This window comes from Lontra canadensis, unplaced genomic scaffold (genome assembly GCF_010015895.1).
Source record: "Lontra canadensis isolate GAN:19392208 unplaced genomic scaffold, GSC_riverotter_1.0 scaffold28, whole genome shotgun sequence".
Lineage (NCBI taxonomy): Eukaryota > Metazoa > Chordata > Mammalia > Carnivora > Mustelidae > Lontra > Lontra canadensis.
The window spans coordinates 12,732,815-12,758,544 of NW_022631022.1; the positions used below are offsets into that span (position 1 = coordinate 12,732,815).

At 34.7% G+C, this 25,730-nt stretch overlaps 2 protein-coding genes across 13 annotated transcripts in view; one reads left to right on the forward strand and one right to left on the reverse strand.

Annotated features, from left to right (window-relative positions):
• The window catches only part of CCPG1 (cell cycle progression 1), a 45,887-nt gene that overhangs the window by 17,122 nt on the left and 3,035 nt on the right, over positions 1 to 25,730 (forward strand). The window contains exons 2-13 of one of the 8 annotated variants that reach the window (XM_032864901.1): positions 319 to 387; positions 2,563 to 2,683; positions 4,470 to 4,546; positions 5,586 to 5,787; positions 7,789 to 7,884; positions 9,666 to 9,917; positions 11,198 to 11,224; positions 14,524 to 14,645; positions 17,323 to 18,728; positions 21,005 to 21,102; positions 21,643 to 21,769; positions 22,230 to 22,373. In XM_032864901.1, coding sequence (XP_032720792.1) covers positions 328 to 387; positions 2,563 to 2,683; positions 4,470 to 4,546; positions 5,586 to 5,787; positions 7,789 to 7,884; positions 9,666 to 9,917; positions 11,198 to 11,224; positions 14,524 to 14,645; positions 17,323 to 18,728; positions 21,005 to 21,102; positions 21,643 to 21,659 — 2,478 coding nt within the window. In that variant the 5' untranslated portion in view covers positions 319 to 327 and the 3' untranslated portion in view covers positions 21,660 to 21,769; positions 22,230 to 22,373. Of the gene's footprint in view, positions 1 to 318; positions 388 to 2,562; positions 2,684 to 4,469; positions 4,547 to 5,585; positions 5,788 to 7,788; positions 7,885 to 9,665; positions 9,918 to 11,197; positions 11,225 to 14,523; positions 14,646 to 17,322; positions 18,729 to 21,004; positions 21,770 to 22,229; positions 22,374 to 25,730 lie in introns of those variants that run through there. The other 7 variants (XM_032864898.1, XM_032864897.1, XM_032864900.1 and 4 more) reach the window with 7 other exon arrangements.
• The window catches only part of PIGB (phosphatidylinositol glycan anchor biosynthesis class B), a 41,293-nt gene continuing 37,659 nt past the window's right edge, over positions 22,097 to 25,730 (reverse strand). For all 5 annotated transcript variants that reach the window (XM_032864906.1, XM_032864907.1, XM_032864905.1 and 2 more), the window contains 3 exons: positions 25,164 to 25,377; positions 22,871 to 23,051; positions 22,097 to 22,327 (listed from right to left, as the gene is read on the reverse strand). In XM_032864906.1, the coding sequence (XP_032720797.1) occupies positions 22,190 to 22,327; positions 22,871 to 23,051; positions 25,164 to 25,377 (533 nt within the window). In that variant the 3' untranslated portion in view covers positions 22,097 to 22,189. The remainder of the gene's footprint in view (positions 22,328 to 22,870; positions 23,052 to 25,163; positions 25,378 to 25,730) is intronic.

Genomic DNA, 25,730 nt, shown 5'->3' on the forward strand with positions numbered 1-25,730 from the left:
TACCCACACATTCACATTGGCTTCTCCTTTCCCCTCTGTCCTGAGTGGCCAAATCCTTCTTTCATACTCAGCATGTTTATTCCTACAGTGTGACTGTCTGTACTATTCTAGCTCAGGAGGATGCCTTCAAAGTTTGGTTCTATTTGTTCATCCAGGTATGCAGTTAATAGATCCTGTATGAGAAATCTATGGGTGGGTTGTCTCAGTTTCACCTGGAAGGCAGGCAGTAAGCTACTTTTCCTGCTTGGACACATATAGTGCTTCCTATAGAATTTTTTGAAATGTACCCCACATGACAATATGTTTTTGTATTTGTAGATCTGAAAAATGTCTGAAAATTCCAGTGACAGTGATTCATCTTGTGGCTGGACTGTCATCAATCATGAGGTATGTTGTTTAATACTTTTTATAAGGCCATTTGTAATACTACAGTGTATCATCTGGGTATTTTGAAGGCCAGTGTTTGCTGCATTGAAGCCTGAGGTTCCATTGTCTTTAGCTTGGACATTTTCCCACCCACATTAAACTTTACTGCTGAAAACTCTTCATTCATGAGCCAGTGTCTTCTGCATTGTCGTGTGGTACATTTCTCAGCTTCGAGACAGTAGGCAATATTTGTTGAGGTTTTATTATTGTTTCAGCCCTGTACTTTCATCTATAATCTCATAGAATTTTAAATAACCTCTGTGGTATGGATTTGCATTCTCATTTCATAGTTGAGGAAACTAGAACTTAGAGAGGGTAAGTAATTTAGCCAAGATTATGTAACTAGAAAATATCAGAGCCTGCATTTAAACAGACAGAACAAACAAACAGAAAGGAGCATGGGGAACATGTGTTCTACTTTGGATATGTTATGCTACATTATGTTGCTAACAGAACTTGATTGAAAAAGGACTATGGCTAGAACGCTTTCAAAAAAGGAGTTTTGTTAAGGAAGTATTTACATGACTAGTATATAATAAGCATTAATTTATTTTCCACACTGGTAACATACGTTCACTATAGAAAAATCATAAAAATACTGATGAGTAGAAGCAATAAGTTAAAAATCATCTATATCGTAAAGTTTTAATGGATTTTTCTATAGTTTACCTGTCTGTTTTTAGGGTCTCTTAGCCTTGACTTGTTTTCCTTGATTAATAAAAAGTTTAAGTGGTAATTTTTAGAATTACCTTGATAATTTAAGATTTAGACATGGCTAGTTATGTCTTCTTAAAATCAACATTAACCAAAAAATGATTTTTCTGCAATAAAATTTGAAAATTTAATAGCAGCTCTACCAATTGAGATTGGGATGGTTTCTTTTTTCTTTTTTTAATTAGTGATTTTTCTATTTTTAACCTGTTTTCTATGAAGTGTAGATAAACTCCCATAGCAATACCTTCTCCTTCAAGGATAATTAACAGTATAGGAGCAAGGAAGCTTTGGGAGTCTTGTGATTCTGTAGTGTGAAGCAAGATAGTAAACCTCTTTGGCATTTAGCCAAGTGTGCCATTAGGGTATTCTATATTAGAAATATCTTGTCATAGAGTAGATCATATTTGTGTTTTTATCCCTCTTCCATATCTAGTTTGCAGGTTCTACTGCTAATGTCTTATAGATGTGTTTCCTTTTCCTTTCTCATTGCTATTTTAGGACAGCACTGATCTCCCCTGCAGTCCCCAGTTCAGCCCTAACCTTGCCTGTTTTTATGATTTTCCTGCCACTTTAGGTAATCCCATGATCTTAACATTCAGAGTTCTCTTTAGAATTCAACTCAAAACATACTCCTTTGATGAATTCTTTTAATTTTTGCTGTTTCAAGTTATATATATTAGGAGAACATAGACCTTTGATTTCATGGATCAGTAAGCTATAAGAAAGATTGGGAGAAGGGTATGGAGACAAGCAGAAGGAGCTTAGTGGCTAACTTTATTTTGCTAATAAGATATGAGGAGAAAAAACTGCAAGACCCACTGTATTATTACACAGAAGACAGTCTGACATCAAAGTAGGAAGGACAACCTTGGAAGAATAAAGAATACTCTATAAAATTGTGTAGGGAAAGTTTACTCCATTAATCCTATAGTTCATTTTAATCCTTGCCCTTAGACTTTTTTAGTTCTACATTGTCATAGTAAATAGTTATTTGAATGTGAAAGTTTCTCTGAATAGGCTATAAATTTGAATTTTGGATTTGAATTTTTAATATTTCATAATACATAGCAAAATGCCTTGCATAGTACCTTCATAAATGTTGAGTAGAGGTAAAATAACAGAAGCAGCTAAAGTTTAGTTTAAAAACTTATCCTCTGGGATCAAATTTATTGCTTGGGCTTATAAAATAGAGTAGAGGATTTGACTTGGCTAACTTCTCTTAGAATCTAAGCCTGCGATTCCATTCTGCCATTTCATTGCCATAGGCCTTTATGGACTAAATTGAATAAAAGGTATATTAGATACTGCTTCCTTAGGAGAATGGCAACATCTAGGACTTTGACTAGTGGAAGTATCTACATGTAGTAATAATCAACTTTGAGCGGCTGATAGACATAGAACTGATTATTGCTTTTTTCTTAGGGGTCTGATACAGAGATGGTGAATTCTGAACATGGTACAGCCAGTGACAGCTGTGAGCTCGCTCCAGAATGTACATCTTTAGAGCAAGAGGAGCTACAAGTATTACAGCCAGAGCAGGGAGGTAAGATACGAAAAAGAGTCTGATTTTTTTTTTTTTTTTAAATAATAATAGAATGTGTGAAAGACAGTACGAGTCTTGCCTTTTTTCTAGGTGGGCAGCCTTTCTAGCTAATCCAAATGATCAGGTCACTGAATGACTAGAATTTTGGTGTGGATTAGGTAGTGGTACCAACCTGTCCAGGGGCTTGCTTATTTACAGCTGTAGTGTATTATTTAGGCGTCTGTATAACTCTTTCATACTACACGTGTAACTGGTAACTAAATATTGCTAATCTTGATTAAGACTAGTGATGTACAAAATAATCATAAGGGATTTACTAAACTCAGATTCTTTAGTTATCTATCATCACACTTCAAATTACTTTTGGTTAGAGGTGGTAAAAGGCATTTAACTGCTGTACTCTTCATTTTTAAATTACGTCTTAAGCTTCTTTAAAAACTGCATTGAAATGTAAACAGAACATTTCCTCAAGAGAATAAAGTATATGGGTCATGGCTAGAAACATGAAAGATTATACCTGTAAATCTTGTTTTCAGCCTGTGTATTGATTATTCTCCTTTGAACAGTGATTCTTATCTTTGATAGGTCAGAGATCTCCTTGAGAATCTGAAAGCTGTGAATGTTTTCTCCCAAGAAATGCCCATACTCACATATATAAAAGGAGTTTTACTTCTTGGGAGTCCTTGGACCCAAGTACATCTTTTTTGAAGTGTCTTGATTTCAGATTAATATGCTGCTAGGGGTTTTGTAACACATACAAATGGGGTAGTTTTTCTCTTTTTTTCTCCTGGTTGGTTTTTTTTTTTTTTTTTTTGGAGGGGCTGAATTATATAAGAAATACACATTCATGACAGAAAAAAATAATGAACAAAAAAAATTTTAAGTCACCTTTAATTCTTTTTATCTGGTGATAACTGCTGTTAACATTTGGTATGTGTTCTTTGTTATGCATAAAATTTATATATGTTTATCATATTGTTTTGATATTTTTAACTTCAATTTTATAGACTTTTTCATTTAAAATACGATTTTATAAACTCCAGTTGGTTTTTTTGGTACATTTTCCTTTGAGGAGTTCTTTATAAAATACATTTGCTATAGTGACATTATTTGGCTTTTCTGTGTTCTTTTGAATCCTTGTTTTTTATAATCCTTTTTATTGCAAAAAATTCATAATTTGAAGATACAGTTTTGATTTTTGTGTTACCAAGCATTAACAGTTATTAAAATAGTGCTACTTTTAGGAATGCAGGAAATGTAAATCAGACGTCTGAAAATTGGTTTTCCATATTAACAGGTATTTACAGGCACACTGGATTCGGTACTTTTGTATTGTAAAGTAAAGATTATGTTTACTTAGAGATTTATATTGTTTTTTTAGTAGATACTAAATGAATTCAATATCTAAAATTATCCTCTGACAATTTCAAATAATTATATTTGAAATACAGAGATCTTTTTAGCAACAGTTTGCAGTTTCAGTTAAGAGAAATATTTATTAGGAGTGTTTTTATCCATTGCTATCTCTTCTGAAGGAATGAATTATTTCAGTAAAGAAAGTGTTATATAAAATACTTTAAAAAATGACATTTTGGATTATGTTGAAAGTACTATATATAAATCAATTGCCAGAGAACTTTTTAGCAACTGTAGTATATGTGATTTAATTAATTAAATCCACTTTAAAAAAATAGGACTAGATTTTATGTACTCAGATTATAATCTGTGTGGACTACAAAAACTCAATTAAGTGTAATTGATTGAATTGATCTTTGCTTTATATCAGAGAGTAGCCAGAATGACACAGTGTTAATGGGAGAAACTGCTTATCCAGCTTTGGAGGAAACAAAGTCAGCACTTGAGGTAAACTTGTGTTGTACTCTGTAGATATATGATAAGCAATATTCTTTAGTGAATACTAAGGAATAATTAAAGCTTCTATTTCTAGTTGTGTGTTCTTTTCCTCTTTGAATTATGAACAACTTTTATTAAAATTTTTGAGATTCCATAGATTGGTCACTTTTATTATTAGAGTTTAACTTCTGTCTTCTAAACTCTTAAGTGAGATGTCTTTTAATTTATCGAAGTAATTACAAAAGTAATTTCTATTCATTTACCCTCTAAGAAATTTTTTTTGGAAATAGATTGCATTCTTGAATTATGTAGAGAAATAAGTTATTAGGGTTTATCAAAAAAGGAAGATTTGTTTTTAAATTTGAGAACAACCTAAATCTTGTTTTTTGATATTTTACTTGACTTCTTTTTTTTTCTTTTTAAAGATTTAATTTCTTTTTTGACAGAGAGAGAGAGATCACAAGTAGACAGAGAGAGAGGGGGAAGCAGGCTCCCCGCCAAGCAGAGAGCCCGATGCGTGGCTCGATCCTAGGACCCTGAGATTGTGACCTGAGCCAAAGGCAGAGGCTTTAACCCACTGAGCCACCCAGACGCCGCTTTACTTGACTTCTTGATAAAACTAGATTAGATGATTTTTACATGGCATAGCTATTGAAGTTTATTATATCTATAACCATGGAAATTTGTTATCAGTCTTATGGGCTTCCTGACTACAGAGTTATGGTCAGATAAACCCATGGAATTAGTGAGAAGTGAATCTTCTCTTTTCTGTTGTCCTTGATTTTGAGGCGGTTTTTTATCTTCTGCAGCCTACAATGATTAGGCCCCGGTTTGTTCTAATTCTGAAAGACTGCTCAAGGCGTTTGATGGTGTTTTGAACTAAAAGATGAGCCTGCTATTGTCATATTTGTCTTTTGGGCAGGACTCCTCTATCTTTTAAGCCCAAATTACCACAGTACTTAAGTACTGTTGTATACTTTGAGCTACGTAGAAAATATAAGGCTCTCAAAAAATTGTTGAATTTACTGTCTTTAAAATTATTCCTCAGAGAGAAGAAGCAAAGTCATCTGAAGACAATGTCTATTTTGGAACTGTCAGTGATGATTCTGATATTGTTACCCTTGAGCCACCTAAGTTAGAAGAAATTGGAAATCCGGAAGCTCTAATTGTTGAAGAAGTGCAGAGTCCAGAAGACTTTAACATGGGGTCTTCTTCCAGCAGCCAATATACATTTTGTCAGCCAGAAACTGGTAAGAGCTGCATAAAGAGTACACTGATAGAGACTTAAGGTGTCCTAGGACCACCTTTTATACAATGGCCAAGTTTTTAATATATTTAAGATTTTTTGCAAAATCTACTGTTATGTCTAGCGTTTTGTTAGATTGTAGGTCCCAAGAGCAGAATTGCTATAACAGTAAATACCATCTTTTATTAAGTAAAAGATGAAAAAAAATATCTTCAAGGAGCTTTGTTATTGTCTGAAACACTCCAGAATGCATTTGATATATTTTAGGTATTTAAAGGTGGAAGATTAAGCCATTGTAAGTAAAAATAAGAGAAAGTTAAAATTTCTATTTACAGTGGTACAAATTTTAATTTCTAGAAATTGTGGAAGAAACTTCTTATTGAAGTCTGTTAGATCCTTTCAATTATTAATCATTTAACAAACATCTGTTGAATGCTCCTTATGTGCTAAACAGAGTTCAGAGAGCTGGCAATACAGCAGATCCCAAAGCCCCTGACCTTTGTATCTTTCATTGTAGATTGAGTTATGAAAGTGTGCCTATTTTAAGTCACATTTAAGGCACTCAATGCCTACTATTCAGACAATGATTTGGAGGTTAAAATGTGAATTCCTGAGCTAATTCCTTTTTATATTTCTTTGGCTCAGCTTGAGGGGTGTATGTAACATCTTTCAAGGTGCACATAAATATTTAGACACAAAGGGAAATAAAAGAAACAAAGCTATAATTAACGCACAGTTATTAACGAACACTTGTAACTCAGGGATGAATTGAGAGAAAGACAAGTTGGAACACGGCTAGTGATTCCAAAATATCCTAATTTGATGCAAAAATAAGGATGTGTTTATTTCAGATCATCTTCTTAGAGTTTACCATTCTTTAATATTTACATTTGCCAGTATCAGACAATGGAATTTCTGTTACTCTACTTCAAGCTAATAAAAGGTCAAGTAAAGATTTTTAGCTATCTCATTTAATTGCAAGTTATTTTCAGTTAGTATATCAGTTTGGCTATAAACAAGAGCTTAAAAGCACTTTATTCAAGTATGTGAATGCTCAACTGGCATTCTTAGTGGTCAGCCTTTGCCGGAATGGTTTACATAGTATATTTATTATAAGGACTAACAGATTGACTTTAGAATCTTTTTTATCAAATTTTATTTTATTTGTTTAAATCTAGGATTCACGCTGTATTCAAGTAGTCTTCTTCCTTTCCTTCTTTCCTTTATTTTTTTGGAAGACTATAGATGATGGTTTAATTTGAGAATATTCACGGGCCAGAAAAAGTAGTCACATTGAAGCAGGAGTATTGCAGAAGGGTCCAAGCAGATATTTAAGAAATTGATCCTACAAACTTAATTTTTTCAGGAACTTGGATACTTCAAAGCACATTATTCTGATGTTTATCTCCTTTCTGAACTTGGACTTCTTGGGAATTTTACAGTTTCAGTTAAGAGAAATACTTTACTAGGAGTATTTTTATCTGTTTCTCTCTCTCCTAAAGGAATGAATTATTTCAGTAAAGAAAGTGTTATATAAAATAATTTTAAAAAATGGCATTTTGGATTATGTTGAAAATACTATATATATATAAATCAGTTGCGAAGAGTCTACGTTCTCTCTCACTTCCTATTTTTTTGGTTTGTTAATTCCCTACTCCCCATTGCCTGGTTATTTTGATTTTTCCTTTCCCTTCTTCTCCATCTCTGTAGGATTTCAAGTTGTTTCTTCTTCTAAATTAGATTCTTGTGGCAATATACTTTTTGTTTATTTAAGAATACTAGCCACTCCCTTGCACTGGAGTCTCCCCCAAGAAAGCAAAATTGGTAGTTGTAGAAAAGCTTGTATTTGCATATATTTTTTTTTAAAGGCGTGATTGTTCAATTTTGATGGAGCACAAATAATAATGTTGAGTGATAATTAAAATAAGTATTTTCAATTCTCTTTTTCCTTTTTAGTCTTTATAATAAAGCTTTATACATCTTTTTTCCTGTTTATTCACAAAAGAAAGGTGGTGGGAGAAGCTGTGGAAGATTCCTGAATGCATAAGGGGATGGGATGATCAGCTGAAACACCATGTTCCTAGCCAACTCGCTTTCCAAGGTGGTGTGACTAAATCTGATCAGCTTTTCTTGAGCTGAGTGTGCCTAGTCACATTTACTATTTACTTAGTGCTTTAAAGATAACTGTTGTCATCTGTGATACTCTAAACAGGTGTTCAAATTGATCTTGTAATAAAGCTGGCTAAGCTTATTGCATGCCTTTGCATTGCCTGCATCTTGGACTATGGGCCAAATTAAGTTTTGAAAGAAATTTAAAAATCAAAATACTTTAGCTATTAGATATATGGGTTAAAAAAGATGGAAGCATTAGATAAGGATATGAACTTATTAATACGGATTAGGCTGGCTTGTTTACTTAGAATCTATGATGAAGGCAATAGAATTAAATTTATTTAAGGAATTTTGACATATGGTTTGTTTTTACATTTACCCATCTTAATACTGTCAGAAAATCTGACTTAAATACTCCAGCCATAATCTTGAATGCCTTTGTATTATGTATTGCTTTATTTAAGTCTTCCTTTCTTTCTCTTTGTCCAAGAAATATAACCTCACAGCTGAGGCGACGGCATCTGGGAAAAACTAGTGATCAAGAATAACCAGATAAACATGATGGGCATAAGGGTCATGACCAAAAGAACTCTCAGTGGCATCTGTATAACTAAATACTAGGAATAATCATTCATCCAGTAGTTCTTTCTGTCTTTGTGTTTGGTGTTGTCGGTGTGAAAGTTAACCAGATCCTCTGTGACCCATCTTTAAAAAGTACTGCCTAACCCAAGTCACCAACTTTTCCTGTGGCATGGATATCCTGTCTTCTGAAGAACTGTTTTGCTTTTTTGAAGCATGGATGTTTGTTGTTTGGAGCTGTTTGTATCAAATTGAGGTTCACATTTTATCCTTACTTTTAGTGCCTTTTTTTTTTCTTTCTTATAACTGGCCTGTGGAAATTATTACTGAGCCATCTAACTTACTGTGTCAATATGTAGTTTATTGATTGGTAGAAAAGTGTTAAGTTCTACATTTAAAAAAACTGAAGGTGATTTTTTTAGTGGATATATTTCCAGGACTTGAGATTTCTTATGGATTTTTTTGTTGTTGTTCTTTACTGTTCTTTTCATAAAGGAGCAGCACCAGACTAGTCCTTAATATCGGAGATAGCTGTTGTGTCACTTCCTCATGCTGACATATTTACTAGAGGGTAAAATTAATAACCTTCTAGTAAGAGTGGCAGTCGAAGGGAAGGGCTCATCTGACTTCTGGAAACCTGTGTTATAGTGCTTTGAACGTTGATTGTGTACTCAAAGGATGGAAATGAAACTAGGGTCCAGATTCACCCAAGAAAACTTTTGGTAGTTACTGTACTTTGTAAGTTGCAGGAACTGTTCATATACCTCCATGTATTCCTTAAACAGTTGAGCTTAAATTACCTCCTTTTGAAATTGAAAGAAGAGAGTTTCTTTTTCTTTCTAGAAACAGTACCTGTTTATGGCTGTAATAACAAAGAAATTTAATAGGCTATGAGAATGATTGTTCTAACAGTGTAAACTTAGAAGAGAAGTTAAAAAAATAAAACCAAATAAACCCTCAAAGGCACAGAACATGATTAATAGATTCTTGTGTATCACAGTTGAAATCTTTTCTGTTTTGGTTTTATGTTGAAAAACTTGAAAACTTGAGTTTCTGTTTGTGTTGTTTGTTTTCGGTTTTGGCTGTCTTATGTAAAAGGGCACGTAGGGATGGCATTGATTAGTCTAAATCATATTTATTGGAAAAGCTATTCTAAAATTTTTAATATTTACATTTTTCTTTTTAAAATAGTATTTTCATCGCAGCCTAGCGACGACGAATCAAGTAGTGATGAAACCAGTCATCAGCCTAGTCCTGCTCTTAGACGCCGCCGCGCTAGGAAGAAGACGGTTTCTAGTTCCGAATCCGAAGAACGGCAACTCCCGGAACAAGAAATTGAACCTTCTAAGGAGTTGTGTAAACGCCAGTTCAGCAGTGGTCTGAATAAGTGTGTTATACTTGCTTTGGTGATTGCAATCAGCATGGGATTTGGGCATTTCTATGGTAAGTATTTGAAAGTTGGTTACATGTAAACAAATCGTGTGTATGGCACTTGCTAATAGAGGAATTCTGGGAACTGTTTTCAGTGTCATCATTAAATATATGACCTTGGAAAGCTTGCTGTTTATTTGAGCCTCAGGTTTCTCATTTGGAAAATGGGCATAGTGCTACCTTTCTCACAAATGTAGGGATTTTTAGCATGCCTGTTTGTTTATTTTTTGTTTTTAAATTTTTTTTAAGATTTTATTTATTTATTTGACAGACAGAGATCACAAATAGGCAGAGAGGCAGGCAGAGACAGTAAGGGAAGCAGGCTCCCTGCTGAACAGAGAGCCTGATACGGCGCTTGATCCCAGGACCCCGGGATCATGACCTGAGCCGAAGGCAGAGGCTTTAACCCACTGAGCCACCCACACACCCCTGTTTTTAATTTTTTTAAAGACTTTATTTATTCGATAGAGAGCAGAGCGAGAGAGCCTGAGGGGCAGGGAAGGGCAGAGGGAAAGCCCTCTTTGCCTGAGCTGAAGGCAGACCCTTAACCCTTGAGCCACCCAGGTGTCCCTAAACTTTGCTTGTTATTTTCCTTATTAGTATTTATGTATATTGATTATCTTTAATGCAAACCCTATAAAAGTGTCTTGGATGAAAAGAGGAAGGAATTTCATGTGGTATAATTTTTTATTGAGGGAGCCTTACCGTTGAGTCTTATTCAACATGTCTGTATAAAGATGAGAACTGAAAACTTCATGCTCATTCACACACTCTGTATTAAAATTTTGGAAAAAAAAAACACTTTTAAACAGATGTTTTAGATCTTGTCAGTTTTACAAATTTCAATTTGCCGTACATGAAGTACTTCTAGGTTTTTTTGCTGGTATGATCCACAATTTAACTTTTGGAATATTCCTGTTTTGTTAGTTCCTTTCAACAATGTCTTCTTTATGCAAAAATTGAAGAGTTACATGTACCCTTTGCTAATGTATGGAAAAGATGCGTTAAAAACATACATAGTGTAATGTTAGAAGAAACTTAAGACAATATTTGTTTAAAGTCAGAGTTAGTAAAATATGTTTCTTCTTGTTTAAATTTATATTGATAAAAATAAGCATTTAGACTCCTGGTGGATACCTGCTTGAATTTAATACTGAGATAGTATAATTTCTATCCTTCCTTGAAGGTTATTGTAATGAGATTTGACTTGAAGTAATATGCATACTTTTGTTTATTATCTAGTTGAAACAAATGTATGAATGTATTTTTGAGAATGATTTTTTTCCCCACAGGTAAACATGGAGTTAACAAAGGAGAAGGTCTTATCTTAATTTTTTTTCTTACTAAAAAATTTGGACAGTGATTTAATGTTAATCCAGATTGCATTAAAACTACCAATTGCATGACCTTTAAGTATTTTGTAGAAGGAACAATGTAGAGAGGAGTGCTTTCAAAATTGAGGAATTGCTGCTCTGTTTAAATAAGAGTTTGGTTACTTGTAAAATTTACTTCAATGATTATATCTAATAAAACATTTTCTTGTACTTTTTAAAATTATCCTTTCAGAATATGAAAAGCCTGGGTAATATGAAATAGTTTTGCATGGTGATGAGATTGGCTCAGTGAACATATAAAAACTGTTAGTTTTTCAGGGTCACTGTTGAAAGGACATCACTTTTTCCCTTAATTCTGGCACTGATCTCAACACTTTAAGAGCTCATTTGAGTTGATTTCAGAGCCAGTTTGAATTTCTCATGCACCATGAAGTTAGTCATTGCATACTCCATAATCAGTCGTTTGCTTACTAATTATTTAATAAAAACATACTATTTAAGTGAATTACTCAGGACATTTGCCAACCTCAGCTCTTTATAAATTTGGAGAATCAGATCTATCCCAGAAGGAGGGGAGAATTAACAGCATTAAGGATAGTAAAACAGTGTATTACAGGTATTTGCTACTCCTTCAGGGTCTGAAAATGCTTACAAAAGTTAAAAAAAAAATCTTCATGTATGAAGCACCTGTCTTCCGTATGCTTTCTTTACATTGTAGGCTATCCATATTCTAAATCAACAGTGGAGTTCAGTCGATTTGATTTTCTCATGGAATTAATGACTTTGAGTATTGATAGGTTATCCTGCTCTTCAGACACTGTAACAGAATATATCTAGGTGCTAAGCTATGTAGCACAGAAAAGAGAATTATAGCCCAAAAGCTATACTTACTGAGTCATCCTGAAGGTGGTAGGATTTGAGCAGGGTCTGGTCTTAACGTTTATGCTAGTCGGAAGGAAAGTGGAGCATTCCAGCAATTGAGAACCTGACAACCTGAAAGTAAACTTTGCTGGGTTTGGGAGCAAGGAGAAGACTGACTGGACTACAGCAGAGTAGAGAAATAGTGGAGTAAAACATTGGAGTACATGGGCTGATGTAATGTTGTAAAACATCTTGGAATCCGGGTAAGAGTTTGATTTATAGAGTGACCTCATGGTAATTTTAGAGGAAAAGTGCAAAGAGGCATATTGAATGGGAAAAATTAAGATAGTTAAGAGTGTTTGTAATCCTGCTGTTGATGATCAGGGCCTTGACAATTATTGTGAAGGTCGGGGTGGAGAAAAGGTTAGTGAAATAAGGGACACTGAAGTAATAATGGAAAACATAACTTGTGATATTAGTGGTTTATTTTTTAAATTCCAAGAAGTGTGCTAGCTGCTTTATTTTTGGAATTTGGGGTGTTTCTAGGAAAGTTTTGCTAGATGATAAATATGATGGTGAGCACAGTTTGGCTGTTTTTTTTTTTTTTTTAAAGATTTTATTTATTGATTTGACAGAGAGAGATCACAAGTAGACAGAGAGGCAGGCAGAGAGAGAGAGAGAGAGAGAGAGAGAAGCAGGCTCCCTGCTGAGCAGAGAGCCCGATGCGGGACTCGATCCCAGGACCCTGAGATCATGACCTGAGCCGAAGGCAGCGGCTTAACCCACTGAGCCACCCAGGCGCCCCAGTTTGGCCGTTTTTATTCAACTTTATTCTAAAATGGTTTAGATCAGATGTTATGGTTCGATTTTTTTTTCATGAAGATGTTCCCAGAATTGCACACAACAGGCAGCTGGATGTATTGGCAAGAAGCTCTGGTAAGATTGGACTCAGAAGAAAAATCTTACAGCAGAGATAGCAAAAATTGGGTTTTTATGATTAAGATAGGCAGATTGGTATACATGACATGAAGGCCAAAGATTGTACCTTGGGTGGTAACACTTTATAGTTAGGTGGCTGAAGATGTAGGAAAAAGAAAAAACCAATAGTTATTAAATAAATAAAAGCCACATAAAGACAGTTGTCCAACATGGGCAAATTGAGATCTCAACACGTAGTTTTAGGTTATTTTCCAGTGGGTAAAGGAAGCAGTTTGAAAAGAAAGGTTTTCTGTATTGTGGGAAATACAAATGAATTTTCAGCATTTAAAAAAATCTGAGATTCTTTTGAGTAATATTGAGACAAATCTACCATGCTTTTGTAAATTCGAAAATTGAAAGAGAGGAAATGAATCTTAACAGAAGAATATGATAGTTGGTAACAGTTGTTTGTGATTTGGCAAAACTTTTCCTTAGTGTTTTTCAAGATTATTGAAGAAATTGAAAGTTAACTTCTTTTAGCAGTAGGGGAAGACATAGTAAACTTTCACTACAAAATCCTGTGTTATATTAATAATATGTCACTTGGTAGATGTTAAGGTCAAGGTTGCCAAATGCCTTTTGCCTTTTTTTTTGATTCAGTGTTTTTTTTTTTTTTCCTTTCTCTCATGCATGAGGCATGTAGCAAGCAGCATGTGAACAGCATGTCTTGGCAAATTAACATTTTGGTTTTTAAGGTTAAAATATAGAGAATCTTAGTTGGTTTAAGACTTCACCACTGCAGGGATGGGGTTGGTGGTACTCTAGTACAGACCTAACTAACGCAGAACTCGTAAATGATTTGGCTGTGAGAATGGTGGGTAATCACAGGCAGTTATTTTCCTTGTACTTTTTGGGCTGTGTAACATCATTTACTAGGAAAAATATAGCGAGAAAAAGATAGACGTTTTTATTTTTCCTTATTGACTTACATCCTATGAGTAGATTCTATGGTTTCTTTCCCTGTTGAAGACAACACTTTATGTCCCTCAACAATCTCTCAAAAACAACAAAGTTGAGTCCCCTCGATATCGTAAGATTAGAAACAGTATATAAGTTTTTTTTCTTTTTTTTTTTCTAAGGGTAACACAGGCTGGCTTGTTTTAGTCAAAAGGATCGAGAAGTGCTTAAACGTCCCAGGGTATATGCTAAATTAAAAAATATACATTAACCTTGGACTGATTTTTATTAACATCCATCTACCACGACTTGTTGAATGACACCATGAGATTTTACTTATTCTTTTGTTTATATAATAAGAGTTCTTATACAACTATGAAATGCTGGCCTTGAAGAAAATGATCCTATCCAGATTAATTAATTAAGTATATAAAGATTAAATGTTTTATTATATGTTTTATTTATTATATATATTATATGTTTGGTCATTATAATGTTTCTGTTATGTGTGTGTGTGTGTATCCCTAATAAAAATTTTCTTTTTTCAGGCACAATTCAGATTCAGAAACGTCAGCAGTTAGTCAGAAAGATACATGAAGATGAATTGAATGATATGAAGGATTATCTTTCCCAGTGTCAACAGGAACAAGAATCTTTTATAGATTATAAGGTATGTACTACTAACAAACTTTCTAAGAAAGAATTGTTAGCCAATAATTATTGGATTGTTCAGATAAAAGTACAAAGCAGATTTGTGAGGCCATAATAATAATATAATAATTGTTGATTCCTTACTGTGTCCTAGTCACTGCTGTGAGTACCTCACATACAGTACTTCTCTTACTGCTCACCACAGACCTGTGAGTTAAGGAAGTATTAGCTTCATTTCATAGATGGGAAAGAGGTTCAAAAAAGTTAACTTTTTCAAGGTTAGCAATTGGCAAAGCTGAATTTATCTGACTTCAAGGGTGTTATTTCTAGTTACTATAATTAACATTATTTTAAATTAATAGTATTAGAAAACTTTGTTATTAACATTATTTTTACAGAACTAGCAAAACATTTTCAGTGAGAAAAAGGAGAGTTTGTAGTCCCTCTCTAAGATCTTTCCTTGATCAAGGGAAATAATCAGTGGGTCCTTTTTCTTTGGTTTCTTGTTAGGCCTGATGGAAGAGACAGCCTGTTAACACTTGCCTACCTGAACTCACCTAACGCCAGCAGGACTGTGCTTTCCATTAACACCTATGTGGGTTTATAAGGACCAGTGTAATAGCTGGTCTGCTCTCTGGTTCTTCATAAGAAAGATATAGGGCTTGTAGATAAATTCACAGTAGAAAAGTAAACTGTTCCTTTTTCCTTCCATTCCCCCAAATTTTCCTCACAATTTATGTACCCCTTATAGGGTTATGATTTTATTTCTTTAGAAGACAGAATCCCACTTGATATCTGGATTATGTCTTTTTTTCAGGCAGGGACTACTGAAGTTATTTGTAAATAGTGCAGTTTTTCCCACCTTGATCAAATGATGTTATAAAAAGAGTAGGACTTTTCTTCTTTACCACCATGGTTTCTGGTTCTGTAGGATGATGTTGGCTTTTAGGAGACTGACCCTACATAGATCTTCCTGAGTCAGTTCTTGGTAGGCCTCTTACCTCCATCTATTAAATGTGGTTTGGATTTTAAAGATCTTCATGGGAGACCTGCCTGAGATTTACTTATCAGGCACTTTAAGATTATGGAGTTTACTGAATGCAGAATATACCCTCCAGTCATTCTGTGGTCCCTTGTGCTCTTGCATTTAAAGATAATGCTACATTAGTCTGTACTACTTCATGGTCCACTTCTGTTGGATACACGAAACTTGTTTCCTTTTACATATGGAGAGTAGATGAAATGATTATAATGAAATTTTAAAAAACATTTCTTTAGAGAGAAGCAGAGAGTACAAGTGGCAGGGGGGGCAAAGGGTGAGGGAGAGAGAGATTCCCAAGCAGGCTCCAGACTCTGCCCCAACTCAAAGCTTAATCTCAGGACCCTGAGATCATGACCTGAGCCGAAATCTAGTTGGACGCTTAACCAACTGAAACACCCAGGCACCCCTGATTATTGTAAAATTTTAAATTTTAATTTGTTCTTTAAAGAGTAATGAACCAGATAGTGAACCATCCATTTCAGATAGTTATTTTTCAAGTGGAAATACTGTCATTCTCCTAAAGGACATTTTTCTTTTGTTTCTGTATATCTGATTTTCCAGTCTGATTCAAATGGGATAATGGTAATGTCTTAAATTAAGCAAAATTTTATCTATAAGGTATTTTAACTGACTGGATAATGCTATAGCTATTAGCCTGTTTAAGCATGTTGTTTAGTTTCTTGCTGTTTTTGTGAAATTTTGTTACTAATAAATATGTTGAAAAAGATATTCAAGGCTACTTTGAAATGCAGCAAAATATCGTAAACCTAATTGAACATGGTTTCCTCTCTTTCAAGGGTGCTGACTTCAGAGTTATATTGCTAATCTGGTGATAGTCTCTTCAGAAGATGATTTGAAATCGGAGAAATTAGTTATAAATGTTACCAAGATTGAGTCCTCTAAGAAGTGCTGAGAGAACTAGGAGGACTTACCTGAACTTACTTTGGGATGTTAATTTGCACAGGGTGAAGATATTTCATATAGGACTAAGATTGTTGAAATGTTTTCCTTTTAAAGAGTGCAGAGAATATAAATAGAATTTTTTAAATCCTCAAGTCATCTCTAGCTATAATTTTCCCTTTTATAAAAGATCATCTCCTTCACCCAAGGGTCAGAGAAGCCTTTAGTCCTGCCTAAATTCTCTTTAGGAGACTTCTCAGGAGAGATTGGAGTTCTGTAGTCCAAAGATAGATCAGTCTCCTTTTCTCCTGACTTGTAGGTGGGCCGAGAAACCATTAGGCTTTCATATGATTATGTGGGAAATAATCAATAGTCACTAGTAAATGCTAATGAGAAGTATCCCTAGCTCTATTTTTAGAAATCTTACTAGGGATAAACCAGGCTCTAGCTCATCTTTTCCAGTCTTTAAATTCTTCCAGTGGGCTATGTTATTATTTTGATATAGCTCTGTGCTGTGCATTCTTGCATATGAACTTTGTATTTTCCGATTTTTATGTATTGAAATACATATATATGTATATGTATTACAGATGTATATACTATATAAATATATATACTGCATAAAAGATAGTCTCTGCAGAAAAAGATACTAAAAATTTTATGAGTATTGGTTACCTAAGGTTATGTTTTGAAGATTTGAATTGAGCTTTTAAATAAAGCATTTGACATTTTTCTTCTCTTTCAAAAAACTCAGTCTTTGAAGGAAAATCTTGCAAGATGTTGGGCCCTAACTGAAGAAGAGAAGATGGCTTTTGAAACTCAGAAAAAGAATCTTGATACAGAAAATCAGCATTTAAGAATATCTCTGGAGAAGGAAGAAAAAGCCTTATCTTTATTACAGGAAGAGTTAAGGAAACTAAGAGAACAGATTAGGATATTGGAAGATAAAGGAACAGGTACTGAATTAGCTACAGAAAATCAGAAACTTAAGCAGCATCTGGAAGAAGAAAAGCTGAAGACACACAGCTTCCTTAATCAGAGGGAAACTCTTTTGGCAGAAGCAAAGACGCTAAGGACAGAACTGGAGAGAGAACGACTAGTAACTATGGCTTTAAAGGTGGAACTCCAGCAGTTAAGCTCTAGTGAGTCATATGGCAACCCAGACTCTCCCAATGTATTGACTGAAAAAAAGGAAATAGAAGTCCTCCGGGAAAGACTCACTGAACTGGAGCAGAAGCTAAACTTTGAACAGCAGCGTTCTGATTTGTGGGAAAGACTATATATTGAGGCAAAAGATCAAAATGCAAAACAAGAAACCGATGGAAAAAAGAAAGGGAGCAGAGGAAACCACAGGGCTAAAAATAAATCAAAGGAAACATTTTTGGGTTCAGTTAAGGAAACATTTGATGCCATGAAGAATTCTACCAAGGAGTTTGTGAGGCATCATAAAGAAAAAATTAAACAGGCTAAAGAAGCTGTGAAAGAAAATCTGAAAAAATTTTCAGATTCAGTTAAATCCACTTTCAGGCATTTCAAAGATACCACCAAGAATATCTTCGATGAAAAGGGCAATAAAAGATTTAGTGCTACAAAAGAAGAAGCAGTGAAAAAATCAACAGTTTTTAGTGAATATTTACATCCACAGTATAAGGCACGTACACAAAACCAGAATAAAGGCCCTACTACGCAAAGAGAGGGAAAGAAAGAAAAGCCAACTCACTTCGAAGAATTTAGAAAAAATACAAATTCACAGAAGTGCAGTGCTGAGCATGACTGTAGTGAAAATTATGATTCTTTCAGAAAATCTTGTTCTGGTGTATTTGAATGTGCTCAACAGGAATCCATTAACCTTTTTAATATGAAAATGTTGAATCCTGTAGGGATAGATGAATTTAGACAGTTAATTGAAAGGTATTTATTAGAAAAACTGGATAGTTTTCATCACTGGAAAGAACTTGATCAATTCATCAATAAGTTTTTCCTAAATGGTGTCTTTATACATGATCAGAAGCTCTTCACTGACTTTGTTAATGATGTTAAAGATTATCTTAAAGACATGAAGGAATATCAAGTAGATAATGATGGAGTGTTTGAGAAGTTGGATGGATATATATATAGACACTTCTTTGGTCACACTCTTTCCCCTCCATATGGACCCAGGTCGGTTTACATAACACCATGTTATTATAATAGTTTTTGACATTTATAGATTGGGTAGCAATTTTAATCATGTTAACATCTTGGAATGTTAAAGTACTTTTTGTAAAGAAAAAAAGTGCAATTTGTAAAAGTACCTTATTGCCAGAGAATTTAGAATAAATTAAGCCGAAAGATACAATTTTAAGTTAATAGCCATTACAAACTGAAAATTTCATATAATCAGTTTGACTCGAGCAAATGGTTAAATTCTGCCTTAAAAATGAGTTAAGGATATGTAAATCCTATTTTAGCTCATTTCTTTTCATTCTAGTTTATGTGAAAAGATAATCATCTTAAGTGAAATGATTTTTCTTTGATCCTTTTTATTCATTTACTCACTTTGGGAAGCTTGGGTGAACAGTACAGAGTTCACTCTGAAATCGGAAGAGCTCATATGTAACAATTTGGATTGTCCCACTTCTTTGTCTATTCCACTTACCAACTAAACTATACTTAATACAGTTATTACAAAATTATTGTTCATAAAGGTAGGGCAAACTTAGTAAGCCACAAGTTATAATGTGTGTGTTTTATATACATAATTTCTAAAAATAACTATCAGTTGCTTATCAGCTTTATATTCTGTAACATGAAACTCACCTAATCTTCAAATGTTAGCTTTATTTTTTAATCTTTGAGTTAGTTATATATGTCTTTTTGAATAAATGTAATGTGTCTATAAAATAATGAGACTGATTCTGGTGTCTTTAGTCTTTAACTATATAGTGCCTAAATGAGCAAAAACATTGTGAGGCTGCCCTGACAAAACATGGAAAATTCTTGCCATCAAGTAGCTCACAAGCTTTTGGAGAGTTAGGTAACAATAAGAAATTAAATAGAGGTATTGGAGGTACATGGTGTGTGGTGGCCTCAGCCTGGAGATGTTTGGGAAAGTTTCAGGAGTGAGTTGGTCTTTGAACTGAACTTCTTTAAACTGGTTATTGAAGGAGAAATGAGAATTTGCTAAGCAGAGCAGGACATTTTACTCAGAACTATGTTTGGAGATACGAAGACACACCACATTAAGGAGGCAAGGTAGTGCAGGGGTATGAAAAGATACAGATCTTTTGTGAAGATCTGAAGGATCTCTTTATGCTAAAAGGCTTGCCTCATTGCATTTTGGATCACTGGCAATGGCCTGAAGTGTTGGTTGGAAAGAGTGAAGATAAAAGCTAGATGGTGGTCTTTGGAAAAACTACAGACATGAGCTGATGAGTATCTGAACTAGGGTAACAGGAGTGGAAGGAGACAGATTTGAACAATATAAGTAAAATTGGTGGTACTTCTTGTGAAACAGAAGTAGAAAGTAACAATACCAGATTCCTGGTTTGGGTCACTAGTTGGATAGCGGCATCACTAAGATAGGGATACCAGAGGTTTTGGGTGAGGGGAATTGGAAATGAGAATTGTGCTTGTAGGTATCTGTTGACAGCCAAGTTGAAAGAATTAGTTGGCCATTAGTTATAGGACTCCTTCTAGCCCAGATTGTGTGTGTGTGTGTGTGTGTGTGTGTGTGTGTGTGTGTGTGTAGATCATCTAGGCTGGGGTGGTTTTTTCAGACTCCTGGGGCACACTAACATGTATGGGGTTGTAGAGAAGGAAGGCTTGAGAATACTGAAATGTGGTGGCAAGAAAATCCAAAGACCATCTCAAGTGAAAGGAGTATATATACATGTCTCAAATGCTTTAAACAAAGAAGAGACTGGATTTCATGGTTGGTGAATTGGGTGGCCGTGAATGGCATTATGGACTGTTTCAGTGAAGTAGTGACAGAAGTAGCCTGATCATACAGAGTTTGAAGAAAGCAGTAGATACATACCTTGGGCTGTGGTTATAGAAAAAGAAACTTTCTTTAGTTTGTAAGAGATGTATACATATTCTTCAGTTTGTAAGAGATCTATACATACATGTAAGGGATGAAGCCACTGGGAAGAGATTAATTTTGAACTAGAGAAAAAATGGAAACACATCTCATTATTTTATTGTCACATTTCTATTTATCTGTTGAGTATTTCCCCTTTTTGCCACTACAGTATGTCTATTTTTTTTTTTTTTCTGTAGGATGAAAGTATAATACTGAATCTTTTTGGTATGGTTGTGTTAGGATTATACTTCAGATTAATTTAACATCCTTTTTCAGAGTGTTCAGATAATAGATTAATGGAGAAAAACATTAAGATTGTGTCTTGTTTAAATTTAACTCTAACATAGATGAAAAATGTGTTTACTGCTTTCAGTCGACCAGATAAAAAGCAACGTATGGTAAATATTGAAAACTCCAGGCATCGAAAACAAGAGCAGAAGCACCCTCAGCCACAACCTTATAAAAGGGAAGGTAAATGGCATAAATATGGTCGCACTAATGGAAGACACATGGCAAATCTTGAAATAGAATTGGGGCAGTTACCTTTTGACCCTAAATACTGATCATCATGATTAAGTTAAATTAGAAAATGGTCACAGAAACATGGATGCTTTCTACAATGTTTGGTGTTGAAACTAAAATGAAGTTATCAAGATAATGTCTTTCTGTCATTTCTAAGTATCAGTTTGATGACTTTATTACTCAGAAGCATCAAGTAAAAGCTTACTAACTTGCATTTTCCCTGTAGTTTAGCTTTGCTGAATTTTTTTGGCACTGGAAATGTTCAACTGTAGTTTTAAGGAAGCTGGGCATGCAACATATTTTGTGCATGAAATGTCTTCCTTTCAGTGTATGAGCTTAAAGCAAGCTCAAATCATATGACAAAGTGTAATTAACACTGACATTTGTGTTAAATTTGCAGTAGAGCTTAAAAAAAGTACATTATGATGGAATTTCATCTTTAACATTTTATAATCTTACACTTGCTTCTTGTCTTTTTGTGGGTTCAAGAGCCCGTTGACTTGTGAAGAATATGCTGCCTTCCTATGAGCTTGCTGACTTGTTCTCTTGTGAAATTTCTTGCACATCTGAATATTGTGGGAGAAACAATAAAACTACACCATGAGGAAAACTAAAGGTCTTTATTTAAAATCTGGTATTTGTATTAATATTTTTATACTTTGTGATATTTATTCATACATTTCCTCAGTAGTGATATTTGGTAAAGCAATTCCAGTGGTTTTTGCTAGTTCCACGAATCTTACCTAGTATTTACAGGCATATTTATGCAGCATCTGAATATCTCTACCCAGCAATGTTTGTTTCTTTAGGAAAGATTTTTTTTTAAGATTTTATTTATTTATTTGACAGATAGCAAGAGAGGGAACACAAGCAGGGGGAGTAGGAGAGGGAGAAGCAGGCTTCCCAGCAGAGCCAGGAGCCCAATGCGGGGCTTGGTCCAGGACCCTGGGATCCATGACCTGAGCCGAAGGCTGCCGCTTAATGTCTGAGCCACCCAGGCACCGCTTTAGGAAAGATTTAAACACAGTTCAGAATTTCATCTTCTGTTGAGTGTCCCTTTTAATTTCCGTTCATAGACATATATGTGACTTCCAGTTCGACCTTCTGGCAAGTGAGTGTGGAAGAACACAGCAGTTCTCTCATAGTTGCTTGAAATTAGGAAAGTGCTTATTTCCTAGAAGTAAATAAATGTTTAAGTAAATAAAGGCTTTATTTTCTGATTACTGTTTCAAGAACTTTAGAATGACCCTGATTTGCGCCTCTACCACTTTTTTCTTAATAAAACTATAGTTTCTTTTTTAATTAATTAATTTTAGAGAGTGAGAGAGTATGCAAGCAGATGGGGGCGCAGAGGGAGAGGGAAAGAGAATCGTAAGCAGACTCTGAACTCACTACAGAGCCCAACACGGGGCTCAGTCTCATGACTCTGGGATCATAACTACAAGATCACGGCCTGAGCCAAGACCAAGAATCAGACACTTAATCAACTGTGCTACCCAGATGCCCCAAAGCAATATAATTTCTTAATAAAAGAATTAACTCATGGTAAGTAACATATATATCTTGATAGTTATAGAACTGGGATGGATTTTGACCAGAGGAAAGAACCAATTACAAAATATGGGGCTTGAAAGAGACCATAAAAAAGTTGTCTGTTTACCCAAGTGCTAAACCAGAGGTGAAATAGTGAGTTTTCCCCTTTTTCATATTTCCTTACCTCCTCTAAAATGCTGAAGATGATCAAGTGAGTAGGCAATGTTGAATCATTGTGAAACTCTTTATCTAGCCAGTTTAAGGGATTCAGATAGAATATATCTGCTTCGTCAAGGTACTGACTTTTTCCAGTCAGGTCTGGGGGACATTGGAGAAATCTCATTGGAAGTGGATAGTGAACGTGGCTGTGAAGAGAAAGTTACCATAATAGTTACAAGAAGTTAAAAAGGGTGAAAGTTTTCCAATTACTCTCAAGACCTATCACATTCACATAACAAAATGTGAAGCCTAAATCTCCGCTGAGTCCCATTAAGGTGAAGAAGCAAGACTTTAATGTAGTTTTCTCAAAGATGGACAATAGGATTGTTATACCATGTGCCTGTGCAGCAGCAGTATAGCCTTCAAGTCCAAATTAAGCATGAAACTCCACTTTAAGGTGGGATAGTAAGTCAGCAGCGTGGGAGACTTCGAATTCTCCAACATCAGTATGTTTTTCCAGGAATGGAAGGGGCCTTTGGGATGAAGTGGGTGACTTTTTTTTTTTTTTTAAAGATTTTATTTATTTATTTCACAGACAGAGATCACAAGTAGGCAGAGAGGCAGGCAGAGAGAGAGAGGAGGAAGCAGGCTCCCCACTGAGCAGAGAGCCCGATGTGGGGCTCGATCCCAGGACCCTGGGATCATGACCTGAGCTGAAGACAGAGGCTTAACCCACTGAGCCACCCAGGCGCCCCTGAAGTGGGTGACTTCTTAATAAGAGAACAATTCCTCATGGGCTTAACTGGCAAGGTAGAAAACTTCATGAACAAGAAAGGGTTCTTGCTCTCTTCCCTTTCACATCCTTAAATAAATTGTTCCTGTGTGGGGTTTTTTTTGTTGTTGTTCCGTATTTATATAAATAAGATTTAGTAATAGAGAGCAACATATGTTCACTGATTAATGGTTTTATTGTGGCATAGGAAGACTAGACTGTGTGTAAAAAAGATGGATTGATTAATTATGACAACTTAAGCCAGTTACTTGGGCCCTGCAAAAGCCATGTTTATAATTGCCTAAGGAAAAATAAACACGTGATAAAGGTTTATGTTATCTATGAACTGCATACAAAGTAAATTTACACAAGACCTAACACTTCATGGCTTGTATAATTTAGGAGAGGAAGGTCTTGCTTCAGGGAGAAAACCAAAACAAGATGAGAAAAGTTGTAAGCCTTCTCTGAAGTAAGCACTCTGAAGGAGACTTTTTGCTGCATTGTGCAGTTTGAAAAATGTAAGAGGAGAACTTGGTGAACTACTCAAAACCTAAGATATCAACTATACAGCCATGTATGGAAAGTATCTCTATGCCTCTAGAATTCCTGTTCTCTGCAGTGTTACTGCTAATGTGAGCACAGAGGGAGAGTGAATATCCCACTCTCAGCTCTAGTCTTTTTTATATAGTAGGTGAACCTCAATTTGAAGGGATACTTGGGTCTTACATCTAACCTGTGGCTTTTGGTAGGCAGTCCCAACTTTCTAATTATGTATTAATGATTGGCATTAATGATTCAATTGAGTATTCCAAAAGTGTTAAATTATCTTAAAAGGATATCAGCTTCGATAGTTAGTTGACTTATTGTGCACATGGAAAATTAACTTCAGACTGTTTAAAGCCAGGCTAAGTAGATGTAGAGCTTTTTAAAGGAAAGCAATTTGCTTTGCCCATGTTCTGTTAGTAGGCAACTGGAAGCACAGGCCCAAATGGATTTCTTTTTAAATGTCCTGCATAGTTAAGGCAGTTTTAGTGTTGCATTTCTCAGAAATATGTAATTCAGGCATTAGAATATCATCTAATGGAATTTCCCATTTTTTATAGGTGAGACAACTAATATAAAGAGAGATTTAAAAAGACTAGTATAAGACCAGGGCAGCAGTTCAGCAGTAAATCTGGAGTAGAATCTAGTGTTTTGAGATTAATTCAAAATTTTAAAAATAGAAGATGTATTACAAAGATTTATAGTAAGCTCAATGATAACAATTTCTTTTACTATGGTTACCTTCAAATGATCTACAAAATATTTTCTATTACATTTAAAGTAGATCATTTAAATATGTCACATTTTTAAAATAAAGCTTATTTAAAAGTCGTATATGATTTTCATTGACATAGTTTAAATGGCTTTTAAAATTCAGTGAATATGAATAAAGTTTCAGATTTCTTAGTCATTTGATCAGTTATCAAGTAAACTCAGGAATCTGAAAGGAATTTTAAAGTAGTTTCATTTTCTTAATAGCATGTAGTGGAACAACTTCTATTACCTATAATAAGGAGTAGAGTGGCAAGGCATCATTATAAATACTGAAGCTGAAGATTTATTTGGTTTATTGTAACAGAGTTCTTGAACATGAGTCATGACATCAAGAGTACCTCGTTGATGAACTAAACCAGTATAGAGGGCAAGGAGCATATTCGATAAAAACAGGAAGCTGAGAGCTGGTTTCTTCCATGTTTTCAGGTGGTTTAGTGAGTACCCTGTATGAAGACAGACACGAACCATAATACTGGCATTCTTGCTTTAGGATAGCTAAGCAAATGTTAACTGCAAATACATTTGTAAACCTTAATGGAAGTAGCACAAATTGAAATAATGTCATGGACAAATAAGAAATAAGCAATAGGTCATCTTTATAATTTCTCTATTCGCTGTCATTGTCCTCAGATCTCTACATTTTTCTTGGAAAAAAGAATGGAAGGATAGTGGAAAAAGAATGGCTAGGGAGTCCAACAGACCCAGATTTGAATTCTAACCCTGGCACAGGAGTCTTCTTTTACTTTGCTGAGCATTATTTTCCTCATCTGCAAATGGGGTAACAGTAACTTTTCCA